At 43.2% G+C, this 14,379-nt stretch overlaps 1 protein-coding gene across 1 annotated transcript in view; it reads left to right on the top strand.

Moving 5' to 3' along the window:
* Nucleotides 1-14,379, top strand: part of CYTH3 (cytohesin 3) — a 36,108-nt gene that overhangs the window by 14,068 nt on the left and 7,661 nt on the right. The window contains exons 4-7 of the mRNA XM_077828154.1: nt 5,252-5,332; nt 9,213-9,325; nt 10,577-10,725; nt 11,518-11,629. Coding sequence (XP_077684280.1) covers nt 5,252-5,332; nt 9,213-9,325; nt 10,577-10,725; nt 11,518-11,629 — 455 coding nt within the window. The remainder of the gene's footprint in view (nt 1-5,251; nt 5,333-9,212; nt 9,326-10,576; nt 10,726-11,517; nt 11,630-14,379) is intronic.

The following is a 14,379-nucleotide window of genomic DNA, read 5'->3' as shown; positions in this document are numbered from 1 at the left end:
TCTTTCCCCCTCTAGCGTGCTATTGCTAAAGAAAGCAGAGTCATTTGTTGTTGTTGCTCTTCGAGTGCTTGCTCCTGTCCATTCCACGGTAGGTGTGGGTGCACCGCTTGCAGTGTTGCCAGAGATTTTTCCCTTAGTGATATCCGTTGGACCGGCGCTGGTGCCCTCAGGAGCCCTGTGCTTATGCGCAGGCATAAGGGGCGCTACTGGCCCCGCACTCACTCAGTTCCTTCTTACTGCCCGTGACGGTTGCTAGAACGACCCTTCTTGCTTTGGCAAGGCTTCTTCTTAGTGGTTTTTGAATTTTTTCTATGTTCATAATTATCATAGTGTCGTGTCTCTATTTTAAGTAGTTTTAGTATGTGCGTATATATAGTTAGTTAGTTCCTATCATGAGGGACTTCTTTACCCCAGTGGCCAGGCATGCCACAGTCCCCAGGCTTCAAGCCTTGCGCCTCCTGTGGCAAGCCTATACTCCAGGTGCTTAAAGTGCCTGAGCGAAACTCATGGGAAGGACAAGAGCCAGGTTTGTTGGGACTTCAGACCCCGCACCAAAAAAGACGGGCACATCAGACTGAAGGCTATCCACATGGAAGCCACTCTCAGACCTATCTCAGAGCTCAGCTGTTCCGATTCGGTGCTGAGTCCCTCGACGTTGGTGCGAAGTACTCCCCTGGCAATGAGCTCTTCCAGGTGCTGTTCTTCATCTCCAGTGCCAAGGAAGAAGCATAAGAAGCAGTGAACTGAGAGAGGGTACTCACTGGTGCACAAGAGAGAGAAGCAAGGAGAAGGCAGTTGAGTGAGACCCAGGCCTGGCCACTCTTCTGCCCCTGGATCCATGCTGGCGTCGTCAACTCCCTGGGCACCATTGAGGGGAAAGCCCCACCTGATCCTAGGGTCCCAATCTCCAGGACACCACCAGACCCTGGAACCCTGTCACTGTATGGAGGCGGAAGTGGGTACTGCTCCACTGTGGTCACCGAGAGAAGAATCCTCTTTGGAGTCCGAAGGGCAACCTTATGTACTGCCAAAAGCCCACCATCAATATCCTGCCTGTGCTCCATGAAGCTTCAGTACCAGTCCTCCGGCAGGCATCTGGTCAGTGAGTTACTGGCCGAAGCAGTGGCCTTAATGGACCCCTGGGGGTTCTTCCCCTTCTCCTACCCCCCCTCTCCCCCCCCCCCCCAGAACCGGATCTTTCCTACCACTGCTCCAACTCAGTGGTCTCTGAAGGATGGGCTACCGTTCCTTCCTGCTCGACTCCCATACTGACAGGTTTCAGAGTAACAGCCGTGTTACTCTGTATTCGCAAAAAGAAAAGGAGTACTTGTGGCACCTTAGAGACTAACCAATTTATTTGAGCATGAGCTTTCGTGAGCTACAGCTCACTTCATCGGATGCAGTGAGCTGTAGCTCACGAAAGCTCATGCTCAAATAAATTGGTTAGTCTCTAAGGTGCCACAAGGACTCCCATACTGACCCTGTTGCCTCCGGTGGACATAGTCCAGGCAGACGAAGAGGAAGGAGCCCTTCCACCAGTGCAAGCCCCCTCCTCCTCTTGCCCAGACCAGGCTGGCATGGGTCCCAGTAGCCTGCTTCCACAGGATGATTTCAGGGCCCACCAGGACATTCTAAATCAGGTTGCTACGAACGTTGGCCTGGAAATTGAGGAGCTCAAAGAGACATTGCACAGCCTTATTGATATCCTGGCTGCAGCAGCTCCATCCAAGGTGGCCCTGCCCACCAGTGAGGCAGCGATGGGACCAGTCAAGGCCCGGTGGTAAACTCCTTCTTTTTTGTCCCCCCACTTCAAAAAGGGCACAGAAGAAGTACTAATTGCCAGCAAGTGGGTTCGAATACCTGTACTCGCATCCCCCAGGGTCCCTGGTGATGTCTGCAGTGAGTGAAAGGGACAGGCAGGGCCAGTCAAGTACTACCTCAAAACAGAAAGATGCCAGGAGACTGGACTTTTTCAGAAGAAAGGTTTATTCCACTGGTAGCCTCCAGTTGCATATCTCCAACCAGCAAGCGTTGCTGGGGAGATAGGATTTTATCTATGGGACTCCCTGAATAAATGCAAAGATTCCCTGCCCCAAGAGTCCCTCCCTGCACTGGTGGAAAGACTCAAAGTCAACAATGATAGGGGTGCCCTTTATTATCCCACAACCTTCAGTATCCTTAGTCTCAGATGCAGACCTAGGGTGGGGAGCCCACCTCAACAACCTCCGGGGTTTTGGTCCCAGGAAGAACTCTCCCTGCATATAAACATCAGGGAGCTCAGGGTGGTTTGTTTAGCATGCCAACTGTTCCTTCCCCAGATCTCAGGCACAGTGGTACAAGTCCTGGCAGACAATACAGTGGCCATGTTCTATAGCAGTAAGCAAGGAGGGGCTCCATCCTCAGCCCTGTGTCAGGAGGCTGTCCACCTATGGGACTTCAGTACAAGACACTCCATCTTGAGGCATCACATCTCCTGGGAGGCCAGAATGTATTGGTGGATCACTTTAGCTGATCCTTCTCCTCTAACCACGAGTGGTCCCTTCACCCAGATTCATCTCCCAAAAGTAGGGGGCCTCCCCAGGTGGACCTCCTCTCCACCAGGCAGAACCGAAAATGTCAGCAGTCTTGCTTGCTGCGCGGGCACAGCTTAGGCTCCCTCTCCGACACCTCCCTGCTCTTGTGAGCAGGTCACCTACTGTACGCCTTTTCCCTGATTTCCTTGGTTCATAAGGTTCTTCTAAAAATCAAACTGGACAAGGCAAGAGTTACCCAGAAAGCACAAGCATGGCTGTGCCAGCATTGGTTCAGCATGCACTTGGACCTCTTGTGGCAGCTCCACTCTGTCTCCCACTCCTTCCGCATCTGATTTCACAAAACCACAGCTGGTTACTTCATCTGAACCTCGCCTTCCTGCACCTAACTGCTGGATGGCTGAACCCTGAAGAACAGCCCTGCTTGGAACAGGTTTGGCAGGTCTTGCTAGGTTGCAGAAAGCCTTCTGCCAAGGCTACCTACTTGGCCAACTGGAAATGTTTTGCTTTTTGGGCTTCCGAATGTGATCTCTCTCCATCTCGATCTTCCCTTCAGTCTGTCTTGGACTATTTGCTCCACTTAAAACAGCAGGGCCCGGCCCTCTCATCTGTTAAGGTACATGAATTAACAGTTTGGTTTCTAAAGGGGTTGGAAAGGCTGTATCCTCAAGTTTGCGAACCAACCCTCCCCATGGCACTTAAACCTGGTCCTGTCAAAGCTCATTAGAGAGAGGGATAGCTCAGTGGTTTAAGCCTGCTAAACCTAGGGTTGTGAGTTCAATCCTTGAGGGGGCCATTCAGGGATCTGGGGCAAAAATTGGGGACTGGTCCTGCTTTGAGCAGGGGGTTGGACTAGATGATCTCCTGTGGTCCCTTCCAACCCTGATATTCTATGGGGCCTCCCCCATCTAGCCATTAGTAGCCCTATTACTTCTCTCCTGGAAGGTTCCCTTCCTGGTGCTGATCACCTCTCTGAGATCAAAGCCTTTATTTCAGAGCTGTCTTACACGGTGTTCTTCAAGGACAAGCTCCAAGTGTGCCCCATCCAGCCTTCCTGCCAAAGATGGCCTCACAATTCCATAACAACCAGATCATATTCCTGTCTTCTTCTCGAAACCTCACAAGAACTTTGAGGAATCACTGCTTCATTCGTTGGACATTAGGCAGGCCCTTTCCTTTTTTATTGACTGAACTAAACTCTTCCGCAACTTCATGCAACGCTTTGTAGCAACTGCAGAAAGGATAAGAGGGCTATCTGTGTCAATCCAAAGGATCTCATCCTAGATAACAGCCTGTATTCAGGCTTGCTGCAAGCAGGTGAATGTCCTGCCTCCGGCCATCGTAACCATTCATTCCACAAGAGCCCAAGTTTCGTCAGCAGCATTCCTCGCGCAGGTCTCAATCCAGGACATCTGCAGAGCCACGACCTGGTCTTCAGTGCATACCTTTGCGTTCTACTACGCCATCATCCAGCAGGCCCAAGACAATGCCAATTTCAGAAGAGCAGTGTAAAAATCAGCATGTCCATAAACTCCAACCCCACCTCCTGGGGTACTGATTGTGAGTCACCTAGCATGGAATGGACATGAGTAAGCACTCAAAGAAGAAAAAACTGTTACTAACCTTCTGTAACTGAGATGTGTTGCTCATGTTCATTCCATGACCCACCCTCCTACCCCTCTGTCAGAGTTAATGACAAGTAGGAACTGAGATGGTGCGGGGCCAGTGGAGCACCTTATACCGGCGCATAAGGATGTGGCTCCAGAGGGTCTTGGAGCCGGCCCAGTGGATACCACAAAGGGGAAAATCTCTGGCAATGGTGCATGCGGCACGCCCACACCTAGCATGGAATGGACATGAGCAACGCATCTCTAAGAACGAGAGTGATGGAAGGTGAGTAACCATAGGAGCCGAATCCGTGGGTGCTCGGTGCTTAGCACCCACTGGCAGCCAGCTCCCCCCCTCCCGCTCGCCGCAATCACCTGTTCTGCAGTATGCAGGAGGCACTGTGGGGGCAGGAGGGAGAAGGAGTAGGGAGTGGGCGTGCTTGGGGGAGGGGGCAGAACTGAGTGGGAAGAGGTGGGGTGGGGCTTGGGGGAAGGGGTGGAGTGGAGGCCTGGCCTGGGGCGGAACAGGGATGGGGCGTGGGGCTGAGCAGGGGTTGAGCACCCCCAGGGAAAGGAGGAAGCCTGTGTTGCTTGTGTTAGTAACCGTTTTTTCTCTGGGAATATTGCTGTAAGAAGTTACAAAATAGCATTTCGGCAAAGGATTATAGCTGAACGTGTAAAAGCTACCGTGAAACTCTCTAGTCTTTCCATTCATTTATCCAGACTGCTTGAGGTTCCCATTTCAAGATGGGTGCAACAATAACTGTTGAGCAAAGAGAATGAGTCATTTTGAAGATCATTTAGATAGAGTTAAAATCAATGTAGAGTGACAGGCTCTTGCCAGCTCCTGTTTTCAATGGCAGCAGTAGCACTTTCTAGTCCTACTAGGTTAAATTTCATCTTAGCAAAATTGGGAGAAGAATCTTGCACTTAAAATATACCAAACCTAAATATGTGTTAGAAATATTAATTATGGCTTCATTTGATTGATAGTATCTATTTACCTGGTCAGTTTCTTACTTCCTTTCTATCTTTTGCATTAATAGGAAGCAGTTCTTTAAGTTTATGGTTCGATGTAGTAATTCTCTATTGTCATTTTGTTTTTTTTCTTAGAGATGAATTTAATATTAAAGTTCTTCAGGCTTTTGTTGAACTCCATGAGTTTGCTGATCTCAATCTTGTACAAGCCTTAAGGTGAGTGCATTATAATTGCCTTTATCAAACTTCATATTTAATTAAATCTAAGTATATAGATGATGATGATTCACTCAAGCAGCTGATCTTTTACTTGAATGTATGATTTACTCTGTATCTTGTTAGTAAACAAATCTTAATGTTTCACTCTTTTGTTTGCATATACATTGCCTTTGAACTCTTAATACGTGAAATTAATGATTTCACACAAATGCAAAGGGCCCAAGACTAGTCTCAGATGAACATAAGAATGGCCATGCTGGGTCAGACCAAAGGTCCATCTAGCCCAGTATCCTGTCTTCTGACAATGGCCAATGCCAGGTGCTCCAGAGGGAATGAACAGAACAGGTAATCATCAAGTGATCCATCCTGTGTTTGCCATTCCCAGCTTCTGGCAAACAAAGGTTAGGGACACCATCCCTGCCCATGCTGGCTAACAGCCATTGATGGACCTATCCTCCATGAAATGATGCTTGATGTGCCTGCCAAATAGCTCAAAAGTGCAAATTTTCTGTGATAAGCAAAAAAGTCCCTGACTGTGAATTGGCGGTTAGATTCCATTGTAAAGAAGATATTATCAAAGCAAAGTATTCCTTCTGCTATTCCCCATCGATTCCTTCCCATCATCTCAGAATTAAATTCTTAACGTGTTTATTCTTGTTAAATAAATAGTAGACTTCTAATTTTTCACAGGTTGGCAGCAGATAGGTTAAAATATGTAGTGCTTGAATCTGGTTGTTAACCTGATGTAAATCCAAATTAATTCCAATGAATTGCTGGGGTTTAGAGAGTGCTGTCAATTTTGTAGCCAGAAGGGGCTCCCACCCCAAAACAGACAGGTTAAAATGTTGATATGGTCTTTCCTACACATGCTACATTCTCATGTGATGTGTCATAAGAGCAGCTTTATGCTGACTAAGGCTTGTAGTGGTGATAACTTGAGCTGCCTGAGGAATCAGGATGTTTCCTCTGGCTCCGTGGTTCTGTCTGGAATACACGATACTTCCATCTCCTTCTGCCTCTTAATAGCAAACCTCAATCCACTCTTCTGCAGGCTGCTGCTATTAATTATTTTATTCTAGTATCTCCCAAAATCCTCAATCAGGATTGGACCCCATTGTGTTGGGAGCCGCACAAACATAGTTTAAACACACAAACACACCTACTGAATTTATAATCTAAAGACAAGATGGAAACAGCTGGGTGTAGCGCACACGATAAAACGTGGCAGAGGGGAAAGTACTGTAGAGAGGAACACCTGGTTAATAAATGGCCTAGCAATGTGAATGTGGGCATGGCTTTTTTAAAAGACGCAAATGAATAGGAGATTTTAACTGTCTCCAGAAGTGCACCATTTGCAGTTATTTCATACTGCTTTCCACTACCATATCCAGCTGTTCGGGCAGAGCAGTTTGGGGCTTGTGGGAAGGAGACAGACTTTGTACTTAGGACCGGTCAAATAGTTTTTCAGGGGACCCACCTTTGCTTGATCTAATTTCCAGTGGAGAGACAGCAATGTAAATCCCGAGTATTTGAGAGCAGAAGTTGCCCAATGAGAATGAAAATTCAGTTTACATGCTATATAGGGAATGCAAAATATTTGTTTTATGATATAGGACAGTGGGGAGTACAGTGACTTATCTATATATACAGTAGTATTTTTGCTTGAGTTTTCACAAATCTTGAATTTTATAAGTGAAACTGAAAGACTGTGGAAGATACTAAAATTGACCAACATGATTTATTGCAGCAAAATTTCAGTTACGTTGTACCAAATCCATAAAGTTGTCAAACCGAACACAAACAAACCAACAATAACAAAACAATTATAGTACAACAATTAGGAAACTGCTTGATTTCATGCATCCTTTACCTAAAATGTTCTCTCTTATTTTATATTAACCTCTCTGGCAAGCTTTCGCTTGGTTTTGGCACCTAAAATATGCTGTAAGTGAATTTAGTACTAGAGCTATGTGAAGGATTTAAAGATTTTGAAATTTAGCCTCATTCCAAATTGCAATGAAAACCAAAAATTTCAAAATTCTCCAAAGGAAAATTCCTTTTAAAGAATTTTTTCAGACTGTTCAAAATGTTTCATTTAGACAAATGGAAATGTTTGTTTTTGATTTTGACTCTTTGAGATTGTCAGGACTTTTTCCTGTTTTTGTTTTTTTAAACAAAATTTGTGCAAGATTGGTTTGATTTCTTGAAGCATTTTGACAAAACTGCATATTTCAACAAAATATGGCTCCTTCCAAATTTCTCAGACCAGTTCTATTTAGAACATATGGCAAGTGTTGGATTGCTGGTTGTGAGGCGAAATTTTTCATTTCGTGCACTGAAGAGGTGCAGCATAGGTAGTGTCAGTTCACTCTCCATGCCCAGTCAACTGTGCATTCTCTCTGAGGCTGCCAGCAAGGGGCCCATTTGTGCTGAGACACACATGTCCACCAGGAATGAGCTTTAGACCATTAAAATTAACTTCATTTATGCTACCAAACAGTAATCTGATGCAACTTCTTTCAGTCACTGCTAATCTGGCGTGGTTTAGAACTGTCAGCTTGGATATTAAAGGTTCTGTGACCCATTACAAATGTCATAAGATACTCTGTTTTGCTTGCAAATACTCTTGGTCTTCACTTTCATGAATTGGGAAGCTTAATGTTAAAATGTCAACAAGGCACCCCTACTGAAAGCAGATTCAGTCTCTCTACAGAAGTGTTGTAAAAATATCAGCCACTGGAAGTTTTTTTTAGACTGCACTTTTTTGTACCTAATCGTCAGTTTCTTTTTTTGACGTCATTATCTTAGGGATGTGGATATTTACTTCCTATTTTATGAACACAAAATCATTTCAACTGGCCAGCTTCAAAGAAGTAGAGCCACAAACAAGAGGCTGTGCTGTCTGCCCTAACTTTGCCTTACAGTTGTAGCTTTGATGGCTGGACTTAAGAACACGACTAACAATTCCTAAACTGCTATGCCAACAGGAAGTGTGAAAATTTTTTTATGTGGTACAGCACTTGAGAACATCATTCTCCTGTCTTAACTCTGTCTTAACGCCAATATTGCTGTTCTGTTCATAATTTTATTATTTTGGATCTTATTTTAATCACCATTTGTAATCTATAGTACTTTTAATTTTAGATCAGTTCTTGCAGTCATTTTGCTTAACGTTTTATTGCAGCTTTTATATCCCTGTCAACTCGATTTATTTTTTTAAAGAGCAATCCAAGAAGAAGGCAAAACCTACTCTTTTGTATTTCATACTTGTAATAGGAACACTTATTTCCTGTATCTGAATTTAAATCCCATCGCAGTGATATTGAGGGGTCACGTTTCCTTTTTTAAGATCTGGCCATGATAGCATAGTCTGTCCCTTTATCCATCTTGCATTGACTCATCATGTCTGGTTGATTCAAATGGAGATATTGGGTTTTAGTCCACCTTTTTTGTTCTGGGCTATTATGTATAATACAGCCCTCTTTTTTCCTTTCAACAAAGTCCTGAGAAGAATATACTCTTTTTAGCAGTGAAGAAGCACTGTGGTACAGCTTGTTAGAGAGCATGGACTCCTACATATTTCCCGCTTCTGCCAACATGGAAAAGGAGAGAATTGCAAAATTTGTACCAGACTATGTGGTCTTGCCTGAATACGTTGTCTTGCCTGTGAACGTGCAGTGCTGTTGGCTGAGTGCTGAGTTAAATATTTTCTAATTCCTTATGAGTTGAATTTTGAGATTTGTTTTAAAATAACTTCTCATTTTATTTACAAATGACTAATTTCTGCTTAAAAGCTGATTATTGCCAGTATATGTCTAATGTATAAATATTGGAATGGATCTTATTTTACTGAAGGGTTTATGCTTCCCTTTTCTAGGCAATTCCTATGGAGTTTCAGACTTCCAGGAGAGGCTCAGAAAATTGATCGTATGATGGAAGCTTTTGCTTCACGCTATTGCCTTTGTAACCCTGGAGTCTTTCAGTCTACAGGTTAGTTATGATACATTTTCTATCAGAATCACTGTTATTATATCATTTGTCAGATCACGTGTTAAACTGTCTTGAATTCAAAGAGAAGGCGGCTGTGATAAATGAAGTGGGTGTCGGGGGGGGAGAGGGGTAGCTCCCTTTGATGGACACCCAGCCAGCCAGTTAGCTGTAAAATCCCTCTTGGTAGCTGTTCTGTACTTTCTTTACCTGGGGGACTTTTTAACCCTTTACAAGTAAAGCAAGTAGAGAACAGCTACCGAGAGGACTGGCTGGGTGTCGATCAAAGGGAGCTACTCCTCCACACACACTTCATTTATCACAGCGGCAAACTTGGAAGTCCAGGCTAAGACAGTATGTGAAATGAAAAACAAGAATGTTCTGAGGTGTGGGCAAAACAAAGGGCCTAATCCTGCACTACTTCTTATTTTTAAGGAAAAGGTGCAAGATTGGATCAAAAACATCTCTCTTCCTAGCTGTGTTAAAACAATGGTTTAAATAAACTATTAATAAAGTGCAACATAGCATACAAATGCCTCTAAAGGTCTGTAGTAAAATGGGACAAACTAGAAGGTAGAAGATGCTACAGCAGAACGCTGCTGTATCAAAATAAGCAATATTTCTGAGATTTCTTGATTTTTTGGGGTGGGGACCAATTTCTGCAAATGCCAGAATGTTATGCCTCATCATCTGTGTGTGAAGCAAAAATGCAAAAGCAAAACACACGTTAAAAATAAAACTCAAGGGACTAACGTTAGGAGAACCACTTGGCAAAAAAGAGGGGAAAATAACCTAACATTTAAACCTGGACTCTTTAAAACAGATTTACAAACACAGCGCAGTGTTGAAGGAACAAGGGGGGTAACTTGGAGCAAAAACGTTGAAGATAAAATGTGCACAAATAACCTACGTGGTTTGTGTCACAAAAAGCAAATACAAACTGTCAGCTGATAGATGGCATATTTGAAAGTTAACAGGTCCTGTGTTCTGAGGGAGCATTCAAAAGTTTTTCCTCTGATCTGGATCCTTCGGTCATTTTCTATTTTTAGACTGCCCATATATGTCCATGGTTAACACCAAAGAACTCAAGACTTACTCTTGTATTTGTATGTAAGGTTTTGTTGTTTTTTGGTGGGGAGGAGGAGACGTGCATAATTCCCTTTCTTTGCTATTCAGAACTGCCTGGGGTTTCTTTTACAGGCTACTGTATACTACAGTACACAGAGCAATAACTCCTTTTCAATGTTATTTCAGATACATGCTATGTGCTATCATTTGCAATCATTATGTTAAATACTAGTCTACACAACCATAATGTAAGAGATAAACCAACAGTGGAGCGGTTTATATCTATGAATCGTGGCATTAATGAAGGTGGGGACCTTCCAGAAGAACTGCTACGGGTAAGTTGCATTAAGATGACTAAGTGGCACCTCATGGTTTTTGAAGTGGGGCTTAGAAGCAAGTGCAAGGATTCTCAGACTAATCTGTCAATTAGTGTCTCAAGATCATTTTGTGTGATGCAGCTTTGACAACCAAGTACCATGAGCTTGCAATATACCTCAGCCCCTTGAGGGATTGAGAGGAAGAAACACCTTGCTTCACTCAACAAGCAACCTCTTTGGCTTTTAGAGCAATGTTGATTGGATATATCACTACAGCCAGTCTGTCTTGACTGGAATCTGCTCTGTTCAACATCAGGTTGAGTGTGGGGAGAATAAAGGGGGGAAAATAGTAGAGATCACTGAGGCTCCAAAGACAGCCATCATGACCTACTGTGGAAGAAAAGTAATGATACAAAGATGTCAGACATTTGATTGTGATTTTCAAGTCAGCGATGTCTAATATTTTTCAAAAACAATTTTTTTTAGTTAAGCTTGTATTGAGCAAAACTGTTGAAAATATGAAAGCTCTGGAAAAAATGAGTGCCAAACTTCTTAAGAAAAGCTATTTCTTTACTGAGAAATACACAGGAAATCTTCAAAAGGGGACACTTATTTACAAAGAAACTATATCTGCTTTTAACTTTATTTATAGACTGTGGTGAATGCTGCTTAGAGGAGGAATGGTTCCAGTTTCTGTGGGAGATGTTCCTAGTTCATTTTTATATAAGTAGTCTGAGAAGAGAGAACGGAATCTCTTGGTTATCGGTTATGTACGTGTTGCTGAATTTTTTTTTGTTTGTTTTCTTCCAGAATTTGTATGAAAGTATTAAAAATGAGCCATTTAAAATTCCAGAAGATGACGGGAATGATCTAACACATACATTTTTTAATCCAGACAGAGAAGGTTGGCTACTGAAATTAGGTTAGTAGAAGAGGAATTTCTCTGATACTTTGCTTTGTGTGTGAGTGATGTGTATGCCGCTTTCCTTGCTAACTGCTTTGTTGTAAATCTAATAGGATTAAATTAGCAATAATTCCTGCTTAAAAATATATGATCTAAAAATCAGTAACTCCTTTACACTGTTTTGTGTAATTGCTAATTCTGACCGGTATAAAAAGGAGACATAATCTTGTCACTTGAATTTTGAAGTGGAGTTTGATTTCTGGTACTTGAGAACTGAAACCTCAGCAGCAGAAAGGAAGCTCCATTTACTATTTACAAATCCCAGTGACTGAAAAATAACAAATCTATGTGAAACCATTCCAGAAAACTGTACAATCACTTCAGCTCAGTTTTCTGCACAAAAAGCAATGCATTTATTTTCAAATAGTTGTTTTTGTATGTCTCCATTTTTCCATATTATTTGTGAGTTTCTGTTGGTTTGGTTTTGGCTGTGATTTTTAATGAGTGGTTTAAATGTGCCTTCTTGTTTTCCTTATGGCCTATGACCTATCACCTTTCTGTTCTGTGACTGGCTGTCTCTGCTTATTCTGCATTAGGAGGTACGTACCTGATGGCTTTCCAGCTCCCTCCCCCCTCCTTGTTCAGTTGCTCATTCTTTTTTTATTTTTCTTCTTCTTTGTTTGTTTCTTAAATCAAATTTATTGTAGCACTGCGCTTCTCATGTAATGTCACTAACTTTAGCCCCAGTGGGACTCTACTTGTACATAATGTGTGCTTGTACATTATGGTGTTAGTAATTTACTATCTCCCCCCATGAGATTCTTCTACAAAATAAGAATATATACTTTGTAAAGCAACACAATGATAGTTAGTGTTTCAGATTGCTTCACAACATCCTTCAGGCTCATTGAGGTATACAAATGAGAGGAGTACTTTTCGCAGCAGAGAAGTGCAGTTATCTTATTCTTGTAACACACGTTCTAAAATGTGTTTTGTTACTTGTATGAAAATTTTCTGTCAGAATGTTGAAAGGCTTATTTTAAACAAAATAGCCTGTAGCAGAAATGTGCATGTGCTAAAAAGACTGGTTATTCCAAAGTAACTTTCTTGTGTGGGTTTTTTTTTTATGTTCAGTTTATTTTAATTACATATAAAAACACCTCAGAGTTCAGGATTCTGAAGCCTCTGGCAGTTGGTAGCATGCTAGCTCTGCAACTCTAAGCTGCTCTGATTTGTTTGCAGACACTTCTGAAGTTGATGTGGCTTGCTTGTCCATTGGAGTGTAATAAGGCAGCCGGCTGCAAAGGGTAGTCATTTTTCTGATTAGAACAGACTCTAAAACTTGGTTTTAGGTTTTTTTTTTAAATGTTGTTCCTTTTGTTTTAAAATACTGCTTTAAAGACCAAAATCTACTCAATTTCAGAGCCAGATTCTGGCTGCTCTTGTATAAGAGGAACCTTGCTCCAGCTCAGAGGCAGCCAGGAATCCTGATGATCCCTGAGTGCAAGGTCAGCGGGAATTAAAGAGCAGCCAGCAGGACTTGACAGAGGGGAGGCACACTGAAGGCAGAGCAAGGGCTCACCTGTGTCCATGCCAGCTAGATGTTGGGGCTGAGGCTGAGGCTGGCGCTGGCAGGAAATACGAGGGTTGAGACACTCGCAGGGGCTGTTCCAGAGCTCTTCAAGAGCATGGGACTTGTGAATCTGTGGCAGCTGGTTGTGGCATCCTTGAAAAAGATGTAACAATGATAGCTACTGCATGTGCTTCCCCAGCCTCTCTGTCCCCTGTAGGCAGAATACCTCCAAGCACAACAACTGGTATGGTCTCATATCACGCTGGTTTATATTAATTTTTAAATCTTAGGAACTGATGTGAAAATGGCTGTGGATTGTAGATAGATGTATTAATATTGATAGGAACTATAATGTAGCGATATCCATAGTCCATAAATTCACTCAGTTGTTCAACTCTTTACTTCTGCTTCTGTGCTAGTAACAACCAAGTGAACGGAAGAGTGTATGGGCACAAGTGCTTTGGCAGTATCAGTTTATTAAGAATACATTCTAATAAGCTCAGCAGTAGGGGCCACCTCAAAAATATTGTAGCCTTGGGGGGAGAGCTATTGGAGACATTGCCAGTTTGCTACTTCAGGACCCCATAGTTTCAGGTGTTAAACACCTTCAATGTCCATTGGCATCAGTTGGGGGTGCTTGGCACCTCTTGCAATGGAGCCCTGAGAACACAATGCCGGGAGCAAGGGCTGCAGAGGGCCACTTACAGTGGAGGCCCCCATAAATTTGCCCTCCGTACCTGACCCCTCTCTTTCCCTCTCAGGTGCCTCCCCCACCAGCAGCCTGGCCCTCCTTCCCATGAGCCCTTATACGCACTCCCTCCAATTTTGAGTAAGTGGAGTTGCAAGCTGGTGTGTGGGGTTACAGCATCTGTCAGGTTTGGCCTGGCCAAAAAGTGGTTGGGCCATGGCCTATGTGCTCCCCCCGGCCCACCACCCCCTGCTATGTGGCCTAAGGCCAGAAGACTTGCTGTTTGGTTGTCTCCATTACTTCATCTGCAGATGTTACGAACACTGCAAAATCCTCAAATACCCTCTTTGTGTTCCTAAGTAAAAAAGCAGAGCGTCTTCCTGTTGATGTTTGAAGACATAAAATGGCTTAAGAGGCACAGTATTCATAGTTGAGACAATTTGAAAGATGACTTGAAGAGCTGATAAATTTATCCATTCAACAGTATGTGGCAGTGCTCACCTCAAC

Source organism: Eretmochelys imbricata, chromosome 10, assembly GCF_965152235.1.
Source record: "Eretmochelys imbricata isolate rEreImb1 chromosome 10, rEreImb1.hap1, whole genome shotgun sequence".
In the NCBI taxonomy this organism is placed as follows: domain Eukaryota; kingdom Metazoa; phylum Chordata; order Testudines; family Cheloniidae; genus Eretmochelys; species Eretmochelys imbricata.
This window is presented reverse-complemented; position numbering and strand designations above follow the sequence as displayed.